General features: G+C 42.6%; 3 protein-coding genes across 4 annotated transcripts in view; 1 reads left to right on the top strand and 2 right to left on the bottom strand.

Annotated features, from left to right (window-relative positions):
- Positions 1-521: 521 nt before the first annotated feature.
- Positions 522-14,994, bottom strand: baz1b (bromodomain adjacent to zinc finger domain, 1B). Of its 2 annotated transcripts, XM_027280151.1 has the most exons (22): positions 14,225-14,994; positions 12,708-12,824; positions 11,277-11,421; positions 10,749-10,941; positions 10,406-10,527; positions 10,026-10,223; positions 9,751-9,939; positions 8,371-9,661; positions 8,124-8,279; positions 7,827-7,965; positions 7,583-7,746; positions 7,321-7,447; positions 7,115-7,213; positions 6,302-6,479; positions 6,023-6,208; positions 5,763-5,910; positions 5,451-5,594; positions 5,151-5,298; positions 4,865-4,980; positions 4,029-4,162; positions 3,771-3,877; positions 522-3,420 (listed from the first exon to the last, which is right to left on the bottom strand). In XM_027280151.1, the coding sequence occupies exons 1-22, from the start codon at positions 14,341-14,343 to the stop codon at positions 2,730-2,732; spliced, it is 4,911 nt and encodes a 1,636-aa protein (XP_027135952.1). In that variant the 5' UTR covers positions 14,344-14,994; the 3' UTR covers positions 522-2,729. The 2 variants fall into 2 exon arrangements, with proteins under 2 accessions (XP_027135952.1, XP_010735725.3); XM_010737423.3 differs by lacking the exon at positions 5,451-5,594 and having other exon boundaries at positions 14,225-14,343.
- Positions 14,995-15,438: 444 nt separating this feature from the next.
- On the bottom strand, positions 15,439-18,559 carry bcl7bb (BAF chromatin remodeling complex subunit BCL7B b). Its single transcript, XM_010737422.3, has 6 exons — positions 18,380-18,559; positions 17,820-17,895; positions 17,646-17,733; positions 16,580-16,738; positions 16,224-16,327; positions 15,439-16,111 (listed from the first exon to the last, which is right to left on the bottom strand). The coding sequence occupies exons 1-6, from the start codon at positions 18,490-18,492 to the stop codon at positions 16,040-16,042; spliced, it is 612 nt and encodes a 203-aa protein (XP_010735724.1). The 5' UTR covers positions 18,493-18,559; the 3' UTR covers positions 15,439-16,039.
- A 3,278-nt stretch (positions 18,560-21,837) lies between these two features.
- Positions 21,838-27,847, top strand: part of hip1 (huntingtin interacting protein 1) — a 55,126-nt gene continuing 49,116 nt past the window's right edge. The window contains exon 1 of the mRNA XM_010737421.3: positions 21,838-22,155. Coding sequence (XP_010735723.2) covers positions 22,039-22,155 — 117 coding nt within the window. The 5' untranslated portion in view covers positions 21,838-22,038. The remainder of the gene's footprint in view (positions 22,156-27,847) is intronic.

Below are 27,847 nucleotides of genomic sequence, written 5' to 3'. Positions count from 1 at the left end.
ACTACTCGTTTTGGCTATATTGACTGCAGGACTCTGTGTTTTCCATTCGTCAGGCCGCCTACTACCTGTACGCGGCACATTTTTGTGGAGAGCTCCCTGTGAAACTGGCTCAGGCTACTGAAAAAAAAAAAAATCATTTTGGTCCATAAACAACCTCAGAAGCCACATCCAGTAGCAGTCTAGACACTATAATAGCCTTGACTAAATATTTAAGTGGCCAAACAAGAATTGTTCTGCCACAGTTGAATGAAAGAACATTAATGTTACAAGTTATGACTCTAGTACAGAGCCCGAGTTGTATGATTAAGGTCAAACTCGACTACTGCCAGCTTCACCTTTTCCACAAAATGTTTTCATGGAACAGTTTCAGTCCAAATTGCTCATCCCTCTCTGTGAATAATGACACGTTTAATCCTCTCTAATGTCAGTTTTGGCTTCAACACACCATATTTGTAGCTAACTTGGCTTCGATTTGAAGTTGCAGATGTTTGTGAGAAAGAGTCCACACCAGAGAGTAAGAAAACTGTTTGAGATTTTATTAAAAAGTAAAATTAGACATCAGTCTGTAGTCACGGCTGGCCAGTTTTCCTCCCTGTTCATTGTCATATTACAAGGTTTACAGATGGCAGTGATGTCTGTCTGTCGGACCTGGGGGGGGGCGTTCATCAGCTCAACACAAATAAAACAGGGAGAACTACGGTCTTCGTCCATAGCCTTTATTGGAAATTCTTTACATGTGAATCCTCCGAACCTGCCCACACCCCCAGCTTTAGAGACTATAAATATATATATAAAAAAGGAAGTGTAAAAAGACTTTTGCAGTTCCTCCAAGAACAAAGAAAGCATTTACAGTCAGGTCTCAACTTGAGAAGGGCAGTCACCTCTTTGTTTGTTGAATGTCAAACAATTACGATTATTGTTAATCATGTCAGGAGCAAAACCAAATAAAAACAAAAATAATAGAAAGGTGGAGGGGTGTAACCAAATGAATCAGTAAAGTCTTGATAACAGCACTAGAGAAACACAGGAGAACAGCACAGCACGGTACAGACAGAAGAGGGAAAAGCCAACCACTGCCATATCAGTATATAACATACATAACTGCAACCTCGCCACAAACTGCAGGAACGGCTGCACATTTAGTTTTCCTTCCTGAAGTTACTACAAAACAATTTGAAGAGCCAAAATCCACCAGCATTACGAAGCTCCCCCCTGTCCTTTGATGACCAGTGAGCACACAAAAGTGGGAGTCAGGTGTTGCACCAGTCCAGCTAACAGCGCTGTCAACTAAAAAAAATAATTAAAAAAAATGCTCGGACAAAAAGTATTCAAAGTGCAGGAGAGGAGCACCACCTGGTGACTAAGCCAGGACATGCAGGAGAAACCTTCATTTGCCTTTGAGGGGCTGGTTCACCCACGTGTTCAAGTCAACTGTGATAAAAAGGTAAAATAACTCTGACATGTTCTCTGCATCGAGCCCTGGTTAAACCTTTGCAAATTATTGTTTTTTGATTAAGATCGACTAACAAGTTTATCATTTACAATACCAAATAAAATGTGCAAAAAATATCAAATATTCAAAAAATGCCCATTTTCTTAACAAACATCACATTTGTCGTTTTAAACACTGTTTACAAATGTTTATGCAGGTAATTTTTTTAATTATTTTATTTTTCTTAGAAAGTAGGGTCCTGCGGCTGCTGGCATAATAATAGGTGCACTTTTACACAGGAAGGAGTGCAAACTGACGGAGCATTGAGGTACCGGTTCGTTTTAAAGTGGCAGGGCACTACAGAGGAGGAGGAGGACAGGCTGGTCAGCTCTACAACGCCATGAATGAGACCCCGAGTCGGCGTCCCTTTATTTTTGAAAACATCTTGGCACCAAGAGCTGAGGTGAAAGTCATGTTTTTAGCACTAAAAGTGATGTGACTACATGTGTGGTTCCCACCCAGGTTTTGCTGTTAAATCTGGGCTGAAAGGGGAAAAAACTAAAACAAAAAAAACAATACTACAACTAGTAAAATCCTACCATGTTTATCTATAGACTTGCATTTGACCAAAAGGTAATCCTGGTGTCAAGATGCTTAGTAAGAGATTTACAGGTGACAAGAATGAGCCATTAGCACAAGGAAAGCCTTCCTATGTTTTTTTTTTTAAAGTTACATCGACACCATCTCTTTAACAAGAAGTACTTTTAGTCAGTGAAAACACAATGACTCGTGACAGAGACGTGAGTGGGACGAACATTTTACAGCTAGATTTACGTCTCCTACAACACCCGCAGTAAAGTGATGGCTGGACTATGTGTGATTACACTGTACTGGTGTTTTGGGGAGCGCAAATATAAAAACAGTTCACAGGACAACAAGTCAAATTACACGTGTGTGTGTGTGTGTGTGTGTGAGGTTGTCGACGTGGAACTGAGATTGAAATCAGAGAGTCTTAAGAGCTTTGAGGACCTCTCCATTATCTCAAATGTCTTAAAAAAAAAAAAAAAAAAAAAGCATCACCAATATTAAACATGTTACAAATATAAATCAGTTTTCTTTTTGTTTTTCAAAATATGAACAGAAATTCAATAAACACAAAAAAAGTCCCTCTGAGGATAAAGTCCCGCTGGTCGAGGAGATGATGGAGGGCTCTTTTTCATTTTTAAAAGAGCGGGACAGAAATTTTAAAGCAAAGACAAAACAACAAAAGAAGAAAAAAAAAAAAGCACCCTGGACTTCATGAGCGTTTCTGTCTCTTGGAATGTCGCTGTTGGCTGGACCGGTCCTCGTCGCTGCTCGCGTCGTCCCGGCCCCGCCGCTGACGAGTTCTCCGTGTGTCCCGCTCGCCATCACTATCCTGCTCCCTGTAATCCTTCTTGCCTGAGGTGGCAGACGTCCGCTTACTCCTCCTCCTGCCATCGTCATCATCCTCCTCGTCCTCCTCCTCGTCTTCCTCCTCGCTCTCGCTCCTCTCGTTCCTCCGTCCCCGAGAGTTTCTGGCTTTCTTCCTGTTCGATTTGCCGTTCTGCATTTTCTTCTTGGGTTCTTCTTCCTCTTCCTCTTCCTGCTCTTCTTCATCATCCTCCTCCTCCTCCTCCTCCTCCTCCTCGTCTTCTTCCTCATCCTCGGATGTTGCGGGCGCTTGGCTGACGCGTTTGCGTGACCGTCGGCGGAGGTAGCTGAGGCCTGGCAGCAGCTTTTGGAGCAGCTCGGTGAATGTCTGTTCCGTCTTGACCATGCAGGAGAGCACGGTGCTGCCCTGCTGGTTGTACTCCTCTGCGTTGGCGAAAACGAGTTTAATGTCTTCCAGGAAGTCCTGGGCGTGACGATACGAGCCCTGGCTGAACTTCCCCAGCATTGTCTGGAAATCCATGGGCTGGGAGATGATGTCCAGGTAGTCCTCTGCCTCCTCCGGGGACACAGGCTCCCTGCAAGGCCAACAGAGCATGGGGTGAAGGGTTAAATTAGCAGCGGCCTTATCGGTCAAATGTGTGTGCACATACATCAGCTAAAAATAAGGACAATTAGATCATGTGTAGTATTTTACTATGAATAGATGGATAGACAGTTTATAGTCGAGAAGGTGGAAGCTTTGTTGTCTCGACCCCAAGTCTGATAATCATTTAACAACTCAGGAAATAAGAAGCAAATCAATTGTTCCTGGAGAGACGAAGACATGGCAGTGTATCTGCATTCACTACTAGTTTCCTCACACACAAAACATTACATGTTTGTGTCTGTACATTAAAAAGACATGCAGATTATGTCCTTCGCTCACCTGAAAGGCCAGCTGTAGCGGAACTTGGACAGTTTTTTGAGGATCTCCTCGCACCTCTCCAGCTCCAGCGCCTGCCTGCGCACTCCTGACTGGGAGCTCTGTCGCACCTGCAGCAACAAAAAAAACAAAAAAAACAACAAAAAAAAACAACAATGATTAAGTTGACGCTTTCGATGAAACTTTCAATCACAGTATAGGTGAACTCCTGCCCTCTTGTATCCTGTGTGCCCTTTGCCCTGCGTCCTGGAGGTCTCTTACCAGTTCATCGATGTCTGCGGGGCTGTTGGGGCCGGTCCTCTGTTTGCTCTGAGTACTCGAAGACGACTTCTTGGATTTACTTTTTGAACTTTTTTGTCGAGATGAGGACTGCTTATTTTTCTTCCTTGGTCTCACTGCAGAGAAATAATTAAAAAAAGTGTTTTTCTAAGTATTAAAAAAGGCACAGGGGGAAAAAAAATATTTCAGCCATTTGTAACCAAAATTAACTTCATTTTTCCAGTCATGGAACTTGCAGATGGGGAATTTTTGTAATATGGTCATTGTTTGGAAGTTTAATCAGTCACTCCTGACAAGTGCGATATTCACAGAAAGCTTTACAAATATGCTCAGGAAATTAGAATTTTAGTTTTTACTAAAATCAATGATTAATTGTTCGTTCTAGTTTATTTTAGTGTGTGCCAAATTCAGACACGCTATAAATTGGAGCAATCGTGTCATCATTGCGATCCTCTCTCAGCCTATTCAGCATCGATGCATGAAGCTTTCTTAATCGTTGACATGCGGGCTTGAACTGACAAGAGGGGATCATCCTGCCACATACTGTGAGTGAAGCCAGAGTGAGACATGGCTTCAAAGCGATCTGAGCTGTGCGACATGACAACACGCAGACAATAGAGACATGGAGAGGACAGTGGCAGTAATCCCCTGTCAGCATTCCTCTCATTCCCAACCTTGAGCACCAAGGACCCCCCATTTTTCTAACAGGTCAACTGACTTTGCTTTTGTTTTACGCCTTAGTGTTTAACAAAAGCAAAAAAAGTCACAGATAACCTTTTTCTATATGGTTTGGTTAGTTTCCTCTTGCTGATACTCACAGCTGTGCCCCATGGCTTTGTATTCATTCTCTTCTTCATCCTCTTCCTCCTCCTCTGACTCCTCCTCTTCAGACTCCTCCTCATCCTCTTCTTCATCTGTGTCTTGGTTGTAGTTCCTGCAATGGAGAGTTTAACGTTAAAATCCTTATCACGGATGATAAAGTCAGCAGTAAATGTTGGGGTTGCACCATGAGAAGGGAGGTGAAACTAGTAAAGTTGTCTCTTTGGATTTTTGTCAAACTGTAGTTCAGTAAGTTTCTACCCGAGGACGGAGCTGAACAGTTACCTTGAGCGGGAGCCACGTCTGGCCACAGTGGGCTGGCAGGCCGGACACAGCCACTCTCCGGCAGGAATGCGGTACAACACGGGCCGCAGACAGAACAGGTGGAAGGCCTTGTTGCACTCATCACAGAGGATGAGTTTCTCGTCGTCACCTGGAAAAGATCGTCATCGTAAAACCGAGCTACTAATTCTGGTTTCACCTAAACCTCCCTCATTTTGTTGATCCTATTTTACTTGTCCTGCCAGTAAACATCATTTTCCTCATGGGTCTGTTTGTATTCTCATCTTATGACTACTGGTTCACCTGTTGGCCTGCGCTGCTGCTGGTTCTGAATGTAGACCTGCCTGATACTACTAGTCTGTTGTGCTCTGAACCTGCTGCTGCTGCTCTGTTTGGATCTGGGCTTAAAGTCCATCAGCTTCAGCACAGATGAGCTCTGCTTGAGCACTAGACAGGGAGTGGGAGACCATTGGGTAGTAGTGTAGTACTGCTTCACTCAAACTGCAACTCATCAAGCCCAAACAACACACCTATTATTAAGATCTCACTGTAGAAATCAGCTGTGAAAAACCTGTCATGTACGTTTTATTTCCTTCCTTTAGAGACAGTCCTCACCTTTCCTGCGACACACTTTGCAGCGAGCGTTCTCAGCGGACATGTCCCACTTTATGCAGGCGTCCAGCATTCCCAGCAGGACGTGCATCCGGGAAAAGGTCTGGGCCTCTCGGATGGCAGTCTTCCACTTTTCTACCGCTGTCGCTACCTGCGAGGGAAAAGCCCAGACTTGCTTAAAAACAGCAGAACTTTAAATGAAGAATCTGTTTATGAACCTTCATTTCAGCTTCTTTAAAAACATTACAACTCTGTTCTCTTACCCTGGCCTCTTCTGCCAGTCTTTTCTCCTCGTCCACCTCTTCAGCTTTGCTGCTTTCTTCCCCTCCGAGCTTTTTCTTCTTCTTCTGTTTGGGCGCCATGAATCCCTGAAGGAACTTTTTGATTACGCAGGCCTGAATGGTGATGATGCACTCGCCAAAGTCTTTCAAGCTCTCCATGTCTTTCAACTGTGAAGATCAAACAGAAAACAGTTAGAATCACAAAGTTTTTATGCACAACAGATACACTTTACATCACATGCAGTCAGCGCAAACGATCACCTGTTCTTCGAGGTCTACGTTGTCATCAAGGTATCCCAGGCCTCCTTTCTGGAGTCGTGAGGCCACCTCCTGGATGTCACTGCGCAGGTAGTTGAGTAGTTCTGCATATCCATCACAGGTCCTGAGGCCCATTTTTGCCTTACGAGTCAGATGGATGGAGTGGACGATGTCCTGGTATCTGAAACAGGCAAGTGGACAGCTCTGTGTTCAGCTTCATTCACTCCATGACTGAGGCTGCCTTGTTAAAGCAATATCGTCTGCTTGGGATGGGAAACACTATGTTGCCCTTCTTGTCTCCTGAAGCAGCTATGTTATATTTCCCAAACCAGCATCGTACATGTGGCTCTCTATTGACAACATTGACATATTTTATGTTGCATACGTAACTTAAATAACGTACCTAAACCACAATCTTTTCCTAAACCTACTGAAGTCCTGTCCGTAAACACGAAGAGACAAATTTCAGACAATTCTATTTTCAGTTGTTGATCACCTGAAGGCCCAACCCACTGGTGAGGTAGGAGTTGTAAATACAATTGTTTGTTTTTTTTTAAATTGTGAATGACCACAACAACGAGAGGTCATTGAGCATACAGTCATAAATGTGCACGAACCCGTTAGTACGATTCACACGACCAAATGCAAGAAGCCCTCCAGACTTGGGCCGGGCGGAGATGATAAAAGCTTTAAATAAGCGCCTGTCGGATGATTGTAACAAACCTCTAAAAGCTGGTGAGGCCAGGCACTGCTTTAAGGACTAGAAGGTTTCATGTTTGTTAAAACAATCATCGTGTATAATGAGAGTACATGCACCTGCTTTGTATCTTCGCCTTCAGCTCGCTCTCTCGAACCCCCTGAGGATGAAGACTTTCCACTAGTTCCTCCAACTCGGCTGTGTTGTCACATATGAACCTGTATTCAGAGGACGGAGTGGAAAAGAATGAAAGAAAATGATGAAATCAACTGAATGAAAGAGAAGAAGAGAGACAAAGACAGAGAGACAGAAGCAGAGGTCTCACCAGAGGTTCTGTCCCTGCTTGGGAACGGTCGTTTCTATACAGACGTCTGTTGCTGCTCCCTGCTGGGCTCCCTCGCTAATAGCACCATCGATGCTGCCATCATCTTTTTCAGCATCTTTTTCAGTTTCTACAACATAAACAGTAATTAATCACAAAAGAAACAAAGCTGCACACTGAGGGTTGCAGAGAAACTTCAAAACGGTTGAGATTTTTCTAAACAAACACATTTCGATGAGGAGAACTTATACTTTAGGGACTGTACCTTGTGAATCTTGAGTAGCGGCCGACCCGCCGTCCTCTTCCTCTTCCACCTCAGGCTCGGCTGGTTTGTCCTCGGGTGGAGGAGTGAAGCTGTAGTCAATGCTTTCATGCACCCAGCCTTTCTCAACGTACAGACCAGGAACCACGTCAGAGAAAAGCCAGTACCTGAGAACAAAAAGACATCACGGTGAGTATTTACTAAAGCTCATTTATCTGGTGTGTAATCTTTTATCCGCAGCACTGACCTGTTGTGACTTCTGTCAGTACCCAGTGGAGTCCTGCGCATGACGAGTCTGGCTTTGGTGATACCATCCTGAAAGGCTCTTTCCGTGGCGGCTCTCTGTTTACGCATCCGCTCCTCTTCAGCCTCTTTCTCCATGCGCTCTAAGGTTGGAACAAGACATTAATAAGACTGACGTACGCTGACTTTGAAATGATCAAATAATGCTAAATGACAACGAGTGATCAACATCGTCACGTCCATCAGTTACCCATCACACATTTTTAAATTGATTCTCTGCCCCACTACCTGCAAACCTTACCTTTGTTCTGTCTGTCCATCTCCTCCTTCTCCTTCTTGGCCTGCATGGACATCAGCCGCCGGCTCTTCACTGAGCTGATCATGTCCTCTGGCTCCGGCTCCACCTTGACTTCTTTCTTGGGCTCCTTCTTAGCACTGCTCTCTTTCTTTTTCTCACCTTTGAGGGCAGAAAAAAATGAAAATGATAAGTCAACTTATCGCATACATTAAAAAACTGTGCGTGGAGCTCTCTACTGACGCCCGCCTACCTTTGCCCTCCATCTCCTTTTGCTTCTTCTTCTCAGCCCTCTTGCGGTCGTTGACCTCTTTCAGCATCGCCAGACGCTCCTTCCACAGCTCAGCTGACCGCTGCTGCCTTGCGTCAACGTGGTCTTCGACCGAGTACGTCATGAGTATGCGGTGGCATAGTGCCACCAGCAGGTTGACCTTCTCCTCGGGGCTCAGCTCAAACACCTCGATTGTCTCAAGCTTATCCAAGAACTCGCTGGTCACCACGTCGTCAAAGCCTCCCAAACCTCCTGAGTCCTCTGAGCCCTGGCCACTCTCCTCGCCGTGAGCGTCCCACGGTCGCAGGCACAACCGAGCCAGCTCGGACACAGAGTGCATGGTAAGGGGGATCTCAGATAAAGGAATGTCGAGCTCGCTGTAGCCTTCTGCCAGCTCGTCCTGCAGCAGCGTCTGGAGCAGCACCACCAGCACTCTGTTCAGGTAGAGGAAGCCGGATCGCTCTCCAGCCAGTGCTTCCATCAGAGCTCCTGCTGTGATCGGATACTGGTCGTCCGGCATCAGTAGCCCTGCGTAGCACTGAAGGAAGTCCACGACCATAGCCACATCCCCAAACAGGGTGTTGGGCAACCCCTCGGGCATGTCTACAAGCTTGAACGTGGGCAAGGTCTTGCCGCCTTCAATCTCTTGGTCTTCGTATCTGCGTGATTGTTCGCGGCGAACCAGCATTTCCTTCTCGCGTCTCTCCTTGGCCTTTTCTCGCAGTTTCTCTTTGACTTCCTCGCGCCTTTTCTTCATCTCTTCCTGTCTTTCCTCTTCGCTCATGGCCGCCCATCGCTTCTTCTGCTCCAGCAGCTCCCAGCGTTTCTGCACCAGCTCCTTGAGCTCCTCCGGCAGCCGGCCCCTATCATCTGGGGACAAGGTCTTTGCGGCCTTGGAGATAAGGGAGGAAAGGGAGTTCTTTTTATCCTCTTTGCCCTTGTTCTCTTTATAGTAACGAAGGAGGTGCAGGGCCATGGGGTGCAGTGGCTTCCCCAGTTTAGGAGTACCCAAGCTGCTACTACGGGCTCTCTTCTTCGGGCTCCCTGCAGGGGTGCTCTTAGCCAGATGCAGCAGAGTCATCTGCTTCATCTTCGGTGTCTTGGCACCAGCTTTACCGTCCTTTTTAGACGCTTTGAGGACGTTCTTTCCAGTTTTCTTGTCTCCGGACTTCCTGCTTGATTTCGGGGTGGAGGGAGAAGAGCCTTTGCCTTCTCCTTTCTTTGGAGTTCCCGAGTTCTTTACTTTGAGTGGCGAGCCGTTCATTTTTATTTTCTGAAACACAAACAACATGATCCATTAAGCAAAGTTTTGACACCACATAATCACCAAGTAAGCTCTGACATGTATACGTGCCAACTAACCTGCATGTGGCCCCAAATGGTCGGACTAATAGGCATGCCTAAAGAGTCGGTCTTCTTTTTCCTTTTCTTCTCTCCCTTCTCATTTCCTGAATCCTCTCCTGGCGTGTCAGACGTCTTGAGCTTCTTGCTCGGTTTACCGTCTGGAGATGTCAAACTCTTACGCTTCGCGGAGGGATTCTCTGCTAAGAACTTTAGCGAAATGAAAAAAAATAAAAAGTGTGAGAACAAGCAACGCTTTGAAGTCAGGTAACACGAACATACCGTGAGTAAATTACCTTGTGGGGATCGAGAAGAAAGTCACTGAATTTGCTGGGCAGGTTGAATTTTTTCACCAGATCGTCTTCAACCACCCAGGGAGCGCTCTCTCCTGTTCCCAGCCTGAGAGCGTAGTGTCTGATGAAGTAGCGCATGATCTCCTTGGTTGGAGGGCGCTCCGTTCTGAAAAGACTGTCTGCTGGGACGTCACTGATCACCTATGAGGGAAGTCATCGGGGAAGATGTAGGGTCAGAAACAGATCATAGACCCCAAGAAAAAAGATCAACAGTTTTAGCTCATAAATGTACAGACAGGTAATGTGCTGCTGTGTGTTTCAAGACACGTCTAATTCTTATCTGGGACCAAGATGGAAAAGAAGTTTAGACACTGTATACAAACCTTGTCCTCAGTAATGAGCTTCACGTCGTACTTGTGAGGAAGGAATTTGGGCATCACCCATCTCTTTTTCTCTTCCTTCATGGCAGTGGGAAGTTTCCTTGGCGAGCGTCGTGCTCTGTCACCTGATGGAAGCGAAACAATTAGTCATTTTCAAACATGCAGTAAAATGTGGTTAAAAACTACAAGTGACACGGTGGAAACTTGAAAAACCGTCTCTGTGGCCTGATTTATCAAACAATAGCGCTCGTCCTGACCAAAACAAGTTTTATCTATATGCATGTCTGCTCTTCCTATGTCCTTCAAAACTTTGATTTAGTTTGTTCGTGCACAGATCGGTACTCACTGAGGCTCTCCCTCCTGTTCTCCTCCTCTCGGGGAGGAGGCTCCTTCCTCTGGTTCTCCTGACTGGCGTTCTCCTTGTCGCTGGATGGAGAGTCACAGGCACCTTCCAGCTTCTTCTCCGCTGTCTCACCCTCGGGGTTTTCTAAAGGATGGATCTTCACCACCTTCACTTGCAAACTTTTGTCCTTCCCAACCTGAAACGAAAAAGTCTTGTGAGCTTCTCAAAATAAACAAAGACAAAGTTTTTAATCAAAAACACCTGTGTATCAGTGACATTGGTTTTACATGAATGCTAAGTCGTATTAGACGTTATTGCATTTAAATGTTTGTGTAATATTAAAATATTCATCTAAAATGTTTATGTTTTGTAAAATGGTCAGCAATCACTTGAGGCATAGCTGATTTGTTGTTATAAATAAAAAAAAAACATATCCACGGCCCTTTAAAAGATTCTGTTTATAGTGATTATGTGCAACTCAGGAACATGAAAATGCAGATGAGTCACGGTATGATTCAAATTCAAACTGACCAGGAAGTCACACTCTTCATCCACAGCGTACTTGGTGAGGATTTCCACCCAGGCCATTTCAACCAGTTTGTCTAAAGACACCGTGTTGTGGTGGACCATCTCCAGAACCGGTTTCTCAAACCACTGTGGATACTCCTCCTGAAGCCTGCAAACAGAAAACAGTCACCAGTTGTTACAAAGAGACCTGACCACATTAAAAAAACAAGCTCATCAAGCAAAGTTACCACATCAGACATAAGTTGAATTTGTTCGTGGGTGTGGGGCGCTCTTTCGTCACAGACAACAGAGCAACAAAGGGCTGAGAGTGACCAGCAGGGGGAGTCTCTTTGCTGATATAATTAGAACCTAAACACAGCCTGTGATCCTGACTGGCTCCAGATCTGGTCACATGACCGCTGCTCTGCGCCATCTTTGCTGTCACGTCTCTGTGTGACACATATTTGGTTCACCTTCCTCACACTGACAGCACATATACATACAGACAGTATATGTACACCTGGTTGGTGATAGGTGAAGTGACAGAGATCAGTTGTCAAAAGACCATCAGATTCTCTACTGTCTACTAATGATCACAGGGAGGTGTTATCAGGTGACAAGGTGAAGCGACAGTGAACACATCTGGTTGGTGCCAGTGTCATTCAGTAAGGCTACATCATTAACAACAAGGCTCCTCCATCAACATGTGGCTCACTGAAAAAAAAAAAAAAAAATCCAAACTCAAAAAAAAAAAAAAAAAAAAAAAAACGCAAGTTTTCATTTGGTGAATTTATAAAACTTTGTGTACGTCGACAGAGAGGATGCAAACAAACCGAGGCGTAGCAAGGTGAGCAGATTAAAGATGCGAGTAAACAGTGAAGTAAGGACTGTGTTCAGGGACTTTTCTTTATTACTGGTAATTAAAAGAAGAAACAAAAAAAGGAATCCTACGTTGTGCGCCTTGGACTTCTTGTCCAGGCATCAGGCAAAAAATGTTTATACTTACAATGTACCGAAGTTTAAAATTTTGATATTGTGACAACCTCAGTTCAACTATCCTTCAAAATAAAAGAGGAAATAAAGATGGGTTATGCCCTTCCCTTTTGCAGATCAGCATATGGGAACCTCTCACCAGGCCATTGCAGATTCAAGGATGAATCACACACCCTCTAAATAGAATAAGAGGAGGAGCGGCAGATTTATCCAATCATAGCAAAGCAGCAAGCCTTGTGACCTTCACTGCTTCACTGAGTACGGCTCTTTTCTGATACTGCTGAGCTTCTGCTCATTTGTATTTTTGGGCATCTTAGTGATACGCGCGGGTCACGGCATATACAAAATTTATATCGGGATTGCGTCGTCAGAGTGGACGGCCAGGCTTTTATTTCACATGCTGGATGGCGCCGTGACAGTCGCTCCTAACACACACACACAACTTTATATAATCATACTCACAGCTCGGTGACTTCTTGTTCCTCCTCCCATGCTTCTTTGTGTGTGAGCTGGCTGCTTCCAGTGCTCTTACACGTCCAGATGCGCTCACTGTACCTCTGCAGGCGTGCCTCATATTCTCTGTAGAAAGTTCGGTCAAGGAAACTACAATAGCCACATGTAAACTCATGTTCCTCCTCACTTCATCCTTTTGCTTACTAAATTACAAGAAACAAAATACCACCACCAATAGAAATGATGTCTGTATTGTCTAAAATAGGGTCGCGGTCACGGGGCGCTGACCGTCCACATGATTTCATGACAAAAACTTAATTGTGTGGTGTGTTACCGGGTAAATAAAGACGCTGAGTAAAGCTGGGAAAGAGTCCTGACTACTAGGATGAAAGGAATTTGAGTGGGAAACAAGTGAACGCCTCTATGGGTCGCTGACTTGAGTAAAGAGAGAAAAAAAAGTTTGACTGCCTCAAAAAGTTAACCAACACTTCCACACTAAAGTGAAAGTCTGCACTTTAAAATTTCCATCTGATTCAATTGCATTGTCCTATTTTAACCAGTTTTTAAACGTTGTATTCTTGTAATTTCATACTTTTATGGTTCTTTTTGTTTGTTTCTATTATCTGCTGTCTACATTTATCGTCAGGTGTCCTTGGGTGACACAAAGGCGCCTATGAAATAAAATGTATTATTATTATTAAAGATAAGAGGCCTGTGCTTCATATAAGTGTTTTTGAAACAGTGTTGACAATAGGGAGATACAAACATCTAAACATAGCCGTGTCAGTGTATGAATTAATATCTAAAAACATATTTTAAAAACACACATTTAGCATTACGTGTATCACTTTGACCTGACACAGCTGGTTTCACTCTCGTGCTAACAGTACAGTAAGTTTTCATCTTTAAAAAAACAACAACACAAAAACAAAACAAGTATGTAAAGTGACCCAGCTATCACACCACAAGCCCCTCAAAACGTTGTTATAAATCAGTAAACCCGTTTTTTAAACAGCCCCCCTGTGCTCCCATGGCAAACTTATAAACACTGAAATGTACCGGCGGCTAATGGCTACCTAACTCTGAGCTAAGAGCCGAGCAACATCTTGAGGCAGACCTCGGCCCATTGTGACATAATGACACACTTAGCAGCGCCCGGCTAACCCCGCTACCGTAAATATCTGAAAGCGTCTTTTTAAAAAATTAATTAAACTCTCCACACTTGATTAAACACGTGAAACGTGACGCGTGCCACACGAGATAAATGTACGTGAAACTGCTGGTTGAGCTACAGTGGGGTTGATTAGCAACACGGAGCTAGGTAGCACAGCTCAGTCACCCGGTGTAAAGTGAAACACGGGGCGGAGGAAAATGTCCGGTACCGTCAATTTCGGTGCGTTAGCCACCTCCGCGGTGCTCCGCGTGTGGCTGCGTGAACACTAATGGACATTAGCAGCCACACGGCATGCCAGGCCGAGTCGGGCTGCCTCCGTAAGCCTGAGCATCAGCATCATGTCAAAGGATACTCTTTGTTCCTGAAGGCCTCCTTGGTGTGCTCGATGATGTGCACCTCCTCTCCCGGGCCTGGTGGCTCGGCTAGCGGCTTAGCCAGTGGGTACGGTTTCCGGCCTAAAAGCGGTGCCATTACAAAAAATCCACGGATGGCAACAAAAAAATCAAACCTGGCAACAAACTATCAAAGTAATATACAATAATATGTCCTTAGCATGTATGCCGGAGTCTCCTGTGTCACGTTACCGCCGGCAGGCCCGGCTCTCAACGTGTAGCAGCTAGCAGCTAACTAGCTGGGGTTGCTATCTCGTTGCAAAACAATAACAGAGCGCCTCCCGCTTCATGGCATCCGTCTTCTCTGCTCCAGCAGCTGTGTCATGCTTGGTTTAACGCCTTGGAGGTGAAAAACAAACAAACAAAAAACAGGTTGCTTGTCTCTCAGTGTAGTTGTTAAACTTTTAGCCTCCTCCAGATGAGCGTGAAAGGATGCAAACCACCACCGAGATACAAACTCGCGGCAACAGCCAGAGCTCAGTTCAGCGGGAGGTCTGGCGCGCTCGTACAGTCCAACCAAGTCTTCACAAACTAGGCCTGCTCTCCTGGACTCGGCTGAACTCGTTGCATGTTCCTATTGTTGTTATCAGAAAGCAGCGCTACTAAGTGTTACGGGGGGGGAAAAAGTAACCTGGATCAATCAAGAGGTTAATTCCTTGTCGAAATGGCGGGAGTTTCTAGTCCACCGGCACTGTTCCGTACGCCGTCAGTACTCTCGTTTCCCCGGCAGCAAGCGGCGTCGCACGCAAGCCCCGCCCTCTCTCTGCGTTCATTGGCTCCCTCGGTGAAGCGCCCTCGTCGAATTGGGCTGATACGGCCGCTCATTGGCTAACAGCGCCTGTCTATTGTCAGCCGGGACAAGCCCCTTCACACAAGCCACGCCCACGCCGAATATAAATTAGAGGCTAGAGGTCAGCTGATGACAATAAAGACTGTAAGACCTATTAAACTTGTTTCATATTAAAACACGCTTTGAAATTTTAATAACGTATTTGTTGTAAATTGATGAATTATCGTTCAATTATTTAATTCATCTCTCAACCCATTGTCTGGGCTCCATTTTGAACAGGTCTGATTAAACAATAGGGCCTTCCTTTATTATCCAGCAGAGTGATTGCCACAATGTGGTGAATAAATACCGACCTTGCAGCACCAATGAATTGAAATGGAAATAGAAAGTAGCATTTATTATGGTTTGCAATGTCTTCAGTTATAAACATGGGCAAATTATATTATAAATATTTAAAAAAGCATTTTTATTCTTACATGTGTGATAAGCCAAAAAGGGAGGAGAGGGAATCACATTCAAAACAAAGATGGCACATCTAAACATCAATCTGCATTAAAGGCTACACATTTAACACCTTTTTTTCTTCTTTTTTTTTTCAAAATGACCTGTAAACCTCAAAAAAATAAAGCAATAGCATATGGAAACATGCAAAAGTAAAAGTGTAACTGCATAAAGAATCAGAAACAATTAGTTGCCAGAAAAACTGGACATTTACAGCATGTGAGTCGACCGCAACAGCAGCGACGTGTCACACAAAGTTTGGAAAATCCTCTCCATTCATTTCAGAAATCACTTTAAAACAGCAAGACTTAAAAAGTGAACAAAGAGTTTGCGGTAAATACTTTTTTTTTTTTTTTTGTCATTTGCTGAAATGCAATATTTGCGTAAATATGCCAAGAGAAACCTGTAGAATCATTTTCAAAGCTTAGCTAATCAGACTGAGGACAGGTATTGTGTGTGTTTTAACAAAACGATTAAAAATAAGCTATCTGAGGACTGCATTTTCTCCTGTGCAAATCTTCTTTAAAGGAGGCGCTCCTGATTCATCCAGTTCCTCCTGTTGGAGAAAAAAGAAACATAATAAAAAAGGTTACATGAATGTGGATAGAAACAGGAGTTCATTCATATTTAATCACAGAAAATGTTTTGGTCTTGTGTCGTGTCTGAACCTGTGTGTCTGGGGTGCTCCGTCTGACAGTTCCTGATGAAAGAAGGTCCTCCTTGATGAGAGTCGGAGGCTCATCGGCCCCCTCCTGTCCTGAATGAACTGGCTCTGCATTCACAGTGAAGAGTGTAATTATATTCTCATTAATGAAGCTTTAGCAGTAAGAATGACAGAGACAGCACAGGACACAACTGTGTGATATCATGGAGATATATAACCTTCACAATAGCCGAGCCAATTGATGCTCAGAGCCACGTTTCCTTGTCGTTTAACTCCAGGACTGATCATTTTATTTATGAACACATCTACTGTGTGTACCTTTTTTGAAAATTACGGCCAAATGTGTAAAATTAAGCTTACCATCAACACTCTCCTGGCCCAGCATCGGCGGCTGAGAGTCTTCAGTTCGCAGGCTGGAGGTATGTGGAGGGCTGACCTGCTGCGAGCTGGAAGTGCTGCTGCTGTTATCCATTTTAGGCTGGTAAACGTCCGACAGAAAGCTCTGGTTGCTGTTTTCATCTAAAGGCAGAGAGCATAGAGTACTGAACATTTGTTTGAGATTTAAAATCCTACTCCACACCTTCAAAGCTCTTCATGGTCAGACACCATCATATCTTAATGAACTCATGGTACCTTATTACCACACTAGAACACTGCTGTGGTTCCTATAGTCACCAAATGAAACCAGAGTTTTCAGCTATCAATCACCTCTCCTGTGAAACCAGCTCCCAGTTTTAAGAGTCGGCTTAAGACGCTCCTTTTTGATAGAGCTTATAGTCAGAGCTGGCTCAGCTGAGTCCTGAACCATTCCTCAGTTACACTGCTGGGCGGACTTCCAATGATGCACTGAGCTCTTCTCTTCTTCTATCTGTACACACACGACCCATCGATGCATCTTACTAACTTTGCTTCTTCCACATCCACTACAAATGCTATTTATATTATTATCATGATTACTACTATTAATCATACATGTATTAAAGATATCATGATAAATATATCAGGAGAGGTGCCTCCTGGGAGGCAGAGCAAGGTGCCGGGCCCTTAACGGCTCCCATCACTTTACACCATCTCTCCACATTTGCATGTCTATGAGCCCTTTGTGTGTGTGTGTGTGTGTGTGTGGTTGTAATTTGGGTAAAATGCATCCAAAGAACTCGACTGAAAAAATAATTTACCCTCAAGGGATCAATAAAGTATCTATCCTATTCTGATCTATTCTATACCTTTATCTCTCTCTAATTCAACTCTCCTCCAATGAGCTCGGCTCTGCTCGAGGTATGTGCCCGTTAAAAGTGCTTGCTAAATAATATTATAAAGAGTACCTGCTCTATATGGAAATTGTGACTGATGTTATGATTTGGTGCTATGTAAATACAACTGGTTCTGTGATGTTTTTTTATTCATCAACATCCATGAAACTCACCAGTGAAATCCAGTAAAGAGTTGGTATTTTCCAGGACCACATCTTTCAGCCCTCTCACATCTCCACCTGTGGATTTGGTGCGATATATCTGAGAACAAAGAGGGGGTTGACAGATTAGACTGTTCATTCATAAGCTATATTCATCAATATGTTTTGTTTGCAAGAGGACCCCACCTGCTTTGTTTCTGTTACTGGCACCCACTTAAATATGCGTAAGGACGTGTCTCCAACTGTCACCCATTTCTTCTCCCTGGGGGATGAAATTAGTTTAATACTGAGGAGGAGCTCAGGATGAACTCATCTGCTTTGATAGCATTAACCTGCACCGTGACACACAATGTACACGCTCGTGTCTGCAGCTAATCATGAACCCTGTTATGTTATGCTCACAGGATACAATCCGTCGTTTACTCCACATGGAGGTGTGTAAATTGAGCAGATTAGGTGGGGAAGGTGTTCATTAATTTCACTGTAATGTGACAACAGGACAGACGTCTACATTGCAGCGGGAAGCATGTGAGGCTGTAGCCATATTGACAGCTCTCGGCGGAGAAAAAAAAAAACTCAGCTAGCCCCGCCCCCCCGCCTGTCAACCCGGGGCGTTGATTGGTCAGCAGACCCGTCAATCATCTAACTTTTCCGACTGAAGTTTGTTGAGCGACGCAGCAGATATCAGCCTACAGTCTTACACACACATTTCCCTCCATATTGTCGCCCTCGGGCAGCCTACATACCATTTGCGCACTTTCTCGATGGCTGCCAGCACCTTTTTAATGTCATCTTTAGCCCGACTTCGTGTCTCAGCGCGGCCTGATCGTCCCGACATCTTGATGCTGTTATGATTCATCTACAGATGCATCTGAAAACTTCCAAGACCAAGCCCCAGTCCTCCGTTACAGCGGAAATCTCGCGAGAGTTCATCGTCTCATTTCTCTCTCTCTCTCTCTCTCTCTCTTTTTGTCTCCTGTATCTACAGTAATGACACATTTATTTATGTATCTATTATATACTTATTCATCTGAGTTTGATTGAAAACAGGTCAAACCAGCACTTCTCTTAACCAGTGCAAATTTAATTGTACATAGAATAGGTATACACTTACATATGCATAACCCTTTCTCCTCTACTTATTATATTATTATTTTTTATGTCTATATTATATATTCAAATCATCCTGATCATCCTGAATCTGATACCATTGTGTCATGTCACTGTCCTCGGGAAAATATTGATTTATATTTCTTATTAATATTTGTACTTTGTTCCACAGTTGAACCCCACATATTGAAATACACATGTACGAAAACAAAGAGCTTTCCCTTTAAATTCTAACCATCCTCCCTTTCATAAGAAATGTTTGTATGTTACCTGGAAGTAAATTACTTTTGCTTTATACATTATTCATGCTGTGTTATATTGAGTACCTTTTATTCAACTACACTTGTGTGACAGATGTAACTTTAGAGTATATTCGATTTGAATTGCACAATTGTTTATTTAGTTTATTTCATCTCACGACCACACCAGCTTCATCTAGTGTCTTTCTGTCAAGTTAAGTGGGATTTTAAATGGATTTAACTGTAATGGAGATTAATGTTTTTGTGCACTGGAATAAATGCGTTCACCTGCTCTGACAGCTTTTCTTTCTTAACATATCTATTTTTTATATTTTGTGATTATGAAAATCCAGATTTGCCCTTGTCACTGTGCGTTTAGGCCAGGTCTTGACTAAATGTACACTAGTTATGACTTGTGGTGCTCATGTTTAACCAATAGAGGGAAGCCTTGAGTCATGCAAAGCAAACAGGCTCCTCCTTAGGTTGAGAATATTTAATTCATTAATTATTATAGAAATTATCCTTTGCCTGTCTTTGTACTTTATTATCAGTGAGTAGAAATATTTGGCCTATTGGTGATCTTGTGCATGAGACATTACAGATATCAGACATTTAGCTGATACAGCTTTGAAATTAGATACTTGCAATAGTTTCTGTTGGCTTTATTGGCCTCATATAGTGGCATAAGATGAGTCATTATTAATCATGTTAAATCTTAAACTAAATAGGTTTACACATTGTCCACATTATATTATGAGATTATGAGGACAGCTTCTGTAGTATAACTTTTTCTAATATTACAGTAAGGTTAGCATTTTACATTTTTTACCATATTAAAATAAGAAAATACTACATGAATTCTGTATAAAATAAATGCTTTGCCATTAAATATGACAGTGTTTTACTGATATTAGTACTGCTGATTCTACATTTAAGGTGTTTTTCATATTTTACTGTATAAATATCTAAATTATAAAAATAATAAATATATATATATATACATATATATGCTTTAATATACGTTTTTTTAATCAAAATAAATGCTTGTTTGATATGAAAATACCATATGAATGTATAAACAAAGGTTTTGCCATTAAATATTACAGTGTTTTACTTTAAGTGTCTAATATACAATATTACTTTATTCTATATAAATTCCCTTAAACTGCCATGTAAATAAAGGTTTTGCCATGAAATGTGTTTTATTGTACACTGACAAGCATTATTCCATCAACATCTATTATGATTTGTGTCTTAATTTACTTACCTTAATATCAGCCTTAAGGCGCTTTTTCAATCATCATGTCAGACTGAATATTATTGTGCCTTCAGTAGAGGCAATAATATTGTTGTAAAGACTAAAATGTCATGTCTGTTTGCTTTGGGTTTTTTGGACAAAGCCAGAAAATCTTCACACATCACTGATGCTGTGGGCGGGCTCTGCTGGAGCTGCAGCCAGTAGCTGACAACACTGGGAGGAGTCAGTGACAGTTGCCAGAGAAAATATCCAAATAACAACGACGGCAATGAGCGTGCAGCTGCACGGTGTTCACACACAAACAGCAGACATGTTTCTCTGTGGACCCCTGTGCAATGAAGCTTCTCACATAGTCCATGTGTTTGTGCAGCTCGCTGCAGACCTGAGTGTTATAAAGACAGACACTGACTTCTGTAAAGTGCCCGCAAATTGTTGCGCACTCACTTCTGGTTTTTGTGGATGTCCTCATTAAGACAAAGTGTTATAAGAAATATATTTACTGCAATATTTCAGATCAAATTCATCATACTCTTATCCACGAACACTCCCACCTACACTTCATTTCAGAGACCATGACAGCTGCTTATTATTATTATATAGCATCTATAAAAACAGAGTTTACAGATACAAACACATACAGGATAAACAAAAATATCAAAATATCAAAATAAGATTTAAAAACATGTGTTGTGTTCTGTGTGATTCATGTTTAAAAGTAATGTGACAGAAACACGCATAGAGCTGCATAAATACACACATAGACACATAAACACACACACACACACACCTATTCATGAGGAAATACCTTTAGGAAACACAGCTGGGAAACATCTTTTGGGGAGGTCTTGCTCAACAGTATCATGGTCTGGGAAAACTGCCAGTATTGAATTGCCTGTTCCAGCAGATAACATAAGAAGACATGACAATAAAAAGCACTTAGATAAATATCTGAATAAATAGGACAATAATTAAAATAAAATAAAAAATTAATCTGCATACACCTCTTTCATGCTTGTACAGTGTATAGTGGATTCAAACTTGTTTTTTTTTGTATATTTTGTATTTTATGCATATTTATATTTTTCTCATAGCTCATTTATTTTACATTATATTATTTGTTACCTACATTTTAGTATTGTATTTTACTTCTTAGCATATTTCTATTCTTGTTACACACTCTGACACTCGTAATGCTGAGCTGACCGGTTGTTCCTCTTGTCCAGTACATTTCACTGTATTGTTGACCCTGCATATGATAAATAAACCTGAAACTTGAACCTGAGACAGAGAGGTGAAGGGTTTTCTGAAACTTTACCACTACATGACTAAATTTTACAGTTGAAACAGCTTTCTACTCTGTTTTATCTACTACACAGCCACCTACATATTATGTCCACTCAGTCTCGCTTCATGTCTCTGTTATGTATTATTGTATTTGTCTCTGTATCTGTCCTCTGTCCTATCTGTAACCACCTTAACGCACAAAAACAAGACTTTTAATAACTACCACAGCATGTTTTCGACTGAGGGGTTTTATTTTGAAAAGTGAGATCGGATGTGTGACCTTGTTAACAGACTCTCACTTCACCGTGGTGCCTCTCAGACTGCTGCTGTCATTGACTGACTGTGTGGGGTGGACAGAGAAGCCAAATCATCCAGTGAACGGGGCGACGAGTCCAGCACAGCATGGACTGCTGCCCGCCATAGTTAGAGCAGCTGTTTGTCTTCCTTTTTTAATATCAAAATCAAACTTTATTTTTTTTCTTGGAAGTAAAAGAAAACAAAACGACAGACGACAATGGATCGAGTGAAAAGCTCCATGCAGCAAGTACCCAACGCTATCCCCAAAGTGATCCGACGGACCGGAGGGGCCAACAGCCTGGAGCTGGAGAAGGAAAACTTTGAGAGAGGGCAGGTATGGAGGGTCACACACACACACACACACACACACACACACACACACACACAGGGACTGAAGCTCCTATATGAGGAGTGAGGATATTATAATAATGTCAGGATGTTTTGCTGTCAGCTCCATGTAAACTATGCATGGAGTGACACCCTGTTGCAGTGCTCCTCATCCAGATTATATATTATACCCCCCCTGATGTCTGTCTCTGATCACTGAGTGTACTGTACAACAAAAGAGCTGCTCAAATGTAGGTCAGTGACTCTTTTTTTGAATTTATTTAACATATCTGTAGGATAAAACCAGACAACAATGAGCTGATGCAAAGTCTGGAGCGTCTTCTGCAGCTCAGTGATGATGATGGTGCCTATTTGAAGGTCCCATTGTGCATATGTATGTATATATGTAGCTGTTATGCTGCTGCTTCCTGCCTGGTGGTCTCTCCCCTCCCCTATCTCCCACACTAAGCACAGGGGGGAGGGAGAAAGTAGGTCAGATGTATCAAGGCAGCCCAAACTGCTGCTGCAACATGCTCCTGCCATGCACGGTGGCTGCTAAAATGGACAGTACACACGGTCAACGCAGCATAAATGTGCACGGCAGGTATTTGGTAAATCTACATGTGGATGGTCGCACGCCTTTTTCCCATCTGGGATAGCAGCAGCATGGATTAGAGGGAGTGGGTGGGAGGGAGACGCATGCGTGGCTCTTTCTTATGTGTCCTGGTCACTAAAGGGTCAGTGTCAGGCTTACATCACAACATGATACATGCACATAGTTTCCTTGCAGCGCCTTGAAGTTCTGATTACATATAATAACAGTATTAATGCGTGTGCCTCTTAATTATTTAGACAAAGTTTAGCATGTGATCAGCAGTGAAACTATTCAAGGCAGGTTAAAACAAGCCCACCACAGCGTGTGACACATTCAGCTGGTTTGTTCTTGACTGTCCGTGTATTTCCTCCTGTGTTTTTTTTTTTTTCACACTTCTGATTGTAGTCTCGCCGTTTATGTGTCTGATTTTTGACTAACCGAGTGCAGGAATCAATGAATCTGCCGTCTACTTTACAGAGGGATCAGCGAGAGATAATCTCATCTCATCTGTTGTGCTGCTAAAGCTGCCTTAAATCTGCCGCCTGGCTCGCTTTCACCTCCTGTTCGTCTGCCTCGTCTGTCTTTAAATCATCTCTTTTTTTTGGGGGGGCAAAAGCTTGATGTTTATATTGAAAAAAACATGTTAGATATTAAGATCTTCCACATTAATGATCCAGAAGACAACCTTTAGAGTTGTTTACAGCTATAAATGTGTGTGAGTGTGTTCAAAACAGGCCGTAATAACTTCATTCACAATCATTTACAGTGTGTCAGCAGTCTGAGGGTACAAAGGGTGAACAGTAGATCGCACAGTATGTCAATTCAATATACCACAGTTACATATGAATATAAGCAGACAGCAGCCATGTTTTGCTGATTCTGAGAAGTGCTTGTCTGTCTATTTCTCTCTCTGTGTTGAGTTGGGTAAACAACCAGGGTGTGTTCAAAATCCTCTCTGTCACAGTGTCCACACTGGGTTATAAAAAGAACGAAACAGGGCAGCCGGATAGCACAGAGCACTCGCTTTTAATGACATGTTTAGCCTCATAATAGCAGCTGACTCTTTAATTTAGAGTTTAAAGGGGATTTAATCTTTGGTGTGTTTGTCTCAGACGTCATCGCATGTTTTAAGAGTTCATGTTTTCAATAGTGAACGTTGTATATTTTATAATCTTTATCTAAAGGCTCCAAAATCTCAGAGATGCCTTCTACATTGCAATACAGTCTCCGAGGCCAAGAAGATGTTTTTCATGTGAAAGCTTGGTGTAGGTAGTAATCTCTGGACCGATATGAACCATAATTAGTGCTTGTGGAAAAACTTCTGTGGCACCAGTTCCTCAGCTGGGACATGCAGTGTGAGCCCCTGAGTGACACCACATTGTATGTTACATAATTAAGGTCTTAAAATTAGACTGCTTTGCCAGCCTCCTCCTTCTCCTTTACTTCTCCACACAGAGGTCACCCCTGTTTGTATCTGTGTTTGAGCGCATCAGTGTTTTGCTGTTTGCATGACTGTGTACAGCACTGTTTCATAACCTTTACTATAATTGAACTGTCAATATTCTGGTCGATTCTGTCAGGTTTGTATTCATTCCACGAATACAGAAGCTGGACTTTCCATCTACTTTTAGCTGTTTCCCCTTTAGGTAGTACTTTTAACAACTATAGATAGTTGTTTATCCATTACTTTTAGCTAACTACAACCATTTATCCATTACTTTTAACTAACTACTTAAGTTGTTGGCAGCTGCAGAAGTACAGTCGCTGTACAGTGCAGGTACCCCTGGTTGGGAGTCACTGGCGTACAGTTATGTGTGGACCTGCTAAACTGGCCTGCACCCTCTGTTAGTCCTGTCTGATGCCCTGGCAGCTGTGGAATTCAGGGGAGGAGTGGGGCCGTGGCCCTCGGGCACAAGCAGGACTCAGCAGGGCGGACGTAGACAAGAATTTTTTACTCACCCTGCCTCTCTTTCTTTTTTTTTTCCTTCTCTGTCTTTTGTCTTTCTTTTTTGCCTTGTTGTTTTCCCCTCCATCGCTCATTGTCTTGAGTGTTCCTTTGCTGTTTTTACATCCTGCAATTGAAAATGCAGGGAAGTTATGGAGGGGACATCCGCATACATGCAGTACACACACACAGACAAGCATGCAAGCATGAAAGAGAGACCATTAAAAGCACTGAGGCAGCAGAAACAGCAGGCGGTGGTTTGCGGCCTCATTGCACCGACTGGCTGTAGAATAATAGAGCTGGACTTGAGTGACAGGTCAGTAAGTGGAACAAAGTGCAGCGATGAGTTCCTGGCGGCGGTAACAATAGCTTTGATTTACAGATTGTTTTGGAGTTTCTCGTCTGTGTTTTACGGCACAGTAAAGCGGAAAGGCAGAGAGACAGAGATGGAGTGTTGCTTTTTGTTTCACGTGCAGCAGAGGTTAAAAGTCAGTCTGAAACCTACATCATGTGTAAGCGTGTGGTATGTAAATTGGCCTGTTCCAACATGAATGGTCTCATTTTAATATCCGAATACAATACAGCCCTCAGCTGTAGGACGTAATAGATTCTGCACTAAGACGGCCTGATATCAATGCAGTAAACAAACAAAACTAGCTATGTTACTTGCTTAGAGCCATTAAGCGGCAACCTCTGTGGCTGTGAAGTGAAGCCAATGCAGACGTGCCAAAAAATGCAGTTCCTCAAATGTCCACTTGAGGCTGGCTGCAGAACAAGTCAGTCTCCGTAGACCTCCATGTTAAAAAGTCAAATTTCACAGCAAAACAAACATGTTTACAGCCTGGAACAAAATACTGTTTTTGTCTCTATAACTAATTTCCACATTCATGACAACTGTACTGAAGGTGAATTTTTATATAACTCACTTGTTCAAATTATATTAAGGCTTAAAGTTATGTATAATTAACAGCGTGTACGATTTGATTGACAGGTGGGTGTTGTTACAGGTGGCTTTGTATGAGCACCCAGGCGTCATTCAGCCTGCCTCAGGTCCACCAGTGATCCACGTCTTTGCCCATTTTTAGATTAGCGACTGTCAGTGATACTGACCATGGATTATTATTCATTCATACAACATGTCAGAATGAAGGGGAAACTTATTTTTGGTTAAATAAGCACAAAAGACTCAAACATGACTTCTATTTCCTTTTTATTCTGATAACATATCATCCATTGCTCAGTGTCTGTTTTGGCATTTTGCATTTTGAGAGAAACAGTCAGCCTAAAACACAACATGTCAAAACCTCTGAGTCATTTTTAGCGAGGGGGAAGAGACATCCACGTTGGAGGACTTTAACCCCTGGTGTGGTTTTAGCCTGTTTGCTCAACATAGATCATGATTTGGCTTTGCGACTCAACAGAAATGATTGAAAGGACATTTATGTGCACATATTTAACATTAGGTGTCCGTTATCTTTTTGTTTCTTAGGTTATTAACAGACTTTAACTTATAGTAGGATGATTAAACATAAATACCACCATTACCTGAAAAAGAAAAAGAAGAAGAAGAAGCTCTAAATGAGAGCTGGAACTTTATCTCATCTTCAAATATCTGTAATACTTGAGGAAGAAAGACGTCATCAGTGTTTAACTTGATTTGAGTAAAGATCGTGATGCGGACAGCAGGCCTGCAGGAATAAGCATCAACATGTGTTTATTTTGAGGAAACAACAGGTGTTTTTCATATTTTATACACCTGGGTTAAGACGAGAACTCAAACTTTCAGTTTTCCTAGATTGGTAAATGGGGCGGCTGAATAAAACAGCCAGGCAGCAACAGAGTGGGACTGTGTTGTATGTGAGAAATGCTCTATGAGGCTGCCCTCACAAAGAAGAGCCCACGCCGTACCAGGAAGTGAAGAGACTCTTGGGGGGGGAAAGAGGCGGCATTGTCTCCAGACAGACTGTTTATGTTGAGCAGCCTGGAGGTATAATGTGCAGCCACGATGGTATAATGAGTAGCATATTGATTATCGCGGCTGGCCTGGCCTTGGATGGTCAGCTGATGTCCTGTGATTGTTTAGAGAAGTGGCCTGGATTTAAAAATGGAGATTGTTGTTGTTGTTGTCTTGTTGAAGCATTATTATGCTTTAACTAAAAGCCATTACAAAAACTAAAAGTAGTAATGTTGGAGCTGCTATAATGATAACCCTGTATGTTAGTTATTAGTGGTGTTGTACTGGACTGCATATTGAAATCCGTTTACCCCGTCATGTTTGTAAATGGACTGAAGATTATTATCGTTGTAAAAATGTGATTTATGACTATAGCTAATGTGTTTGATATCATTAGACTACTGTCCCTAATAAAGTTGTCAGTGATTGTATATTTAGGGTTTATTACAGTTGTGATACACACAGTTATTAATACTGTGTTCACTTTGACTCAGCCCTCTTTACCAGCGTGCATCTTAAAACGGCATTTAAAGGTCCAGTGTGTCAGATTTACATGGCTTTATTTACAGAATATAATATTTATCATTAGTGTATAATCACCTAAAGATAAGGATCAGTTTGATTTTGTTACCTTAGTCTTTTATATCTGCAGACGTTGTGGGTCCTCTTCCACAGAGTCCGACATGTTGAACCACCATGTTTCTACAGTAGCCCAGAACAGACAAACTTAACTCTGGCACTAGGTATTCATATTTTCCCTGTATTTAGTAGCCACCATAGTTTCTCCTTCATGTCTACAATGAGAATGTAAGGACAGGGTCGCGTTACCTGATATTTATTTGTGGATTCATGTAATAAAACAGTAAATGTGTAATCTAATAACTCATGTCTAACATAACACAATGTTCAATAAGCACACATGCAATATTGTTTATTGCCTAATTGGTTGCTTCGTATTTACAGCTGTGTATTGCTTATACGGCCTTGTTGTCCGCCTGCACGCACACAAATACACACAGGCTTAACGTGCAACCTGTAGTGGTAATTGTGACGAAAATGCTACAAACAAGTTGTAAATTAAGCTAAGCTAATTGAACTGAACGCCAAATTTACCGCTGCTCTGTTCTCCTGAGATGTCACGCAAACAGTTTTCCCGGACACAAACTCTGATGGCGGGAACTCTAGTTCTGGAGAACAGTAGTCAG

Source organism: Larimichthys crocea, chromosome VII (genome assembly GCF_000972845.2).
Source record: "Larimichthys crocea isolate SSNF chromosome VII, L_crocea_2.0, whole genome shotgun sequence".
NCBI classification, from domain to species: Eukaryota; Metazoa; Chordata; class Actinopteri; family Sciaenidae; genus Larimichthys; species Larimichthys crocea.
The sequence above is the reverse complement of the archived record's forward strand: the minus strand, read 5'-3'. Positions and strand labels throughout refer to the sequence as shown.

What these genes read in the sequence shown, in the direction of transcription:
- baz1b (XM_027280151.1), bottom strand. Translation starts at nt 14,343, where the DNA reads ATGGCACCGCTTTTAGGCCGGAAACCGTACCCACTGGCTAAGCCGCTA. An exon ending in GAACAGGAGGGAGAGCCTCA is followed by an intron (nt 10,528 to 10,748) that starts GTGAGTACCGAT and finishes CGCTTCCATCAG; the next exon opens with GTGACAGAGCACGACGCTCG. An exon ending in AGACGTGGCTCCCGCTCAAG is followed by an intron (nt 4,981 to 5,150) that starts GTAACTGTTCAG and finishes TCTCCATTGCAG; the next exon opens with GAACTACAACCAAGACACAG.
- bcl7bb (XM_010737422.3), bottom strand. Translation starts at nt 18,492, where the DNA reads ATGAATCATAACAGCATCAAGATGTCGGGACGATCAGGCCGCGCTGAG. An exon ending in CTCTTTACTGGATTTCACTG is followed by an intron (nt 16,739 to 17,645) that starts GTGAGTTTCATG and finishes CTCTGCCTTTAG; the next exon opens with ATGAAAACAGCAACCAGAGC. An exon ending in GGGCCAGGAGAGTGTTGATG is followed by an intron (nt 16,328 to 16,579) that starts GTAAGCTTAATT and finishes CTGTGAATGCAG; the next exon opens with AGCCAGTTCATTCAGGACAG.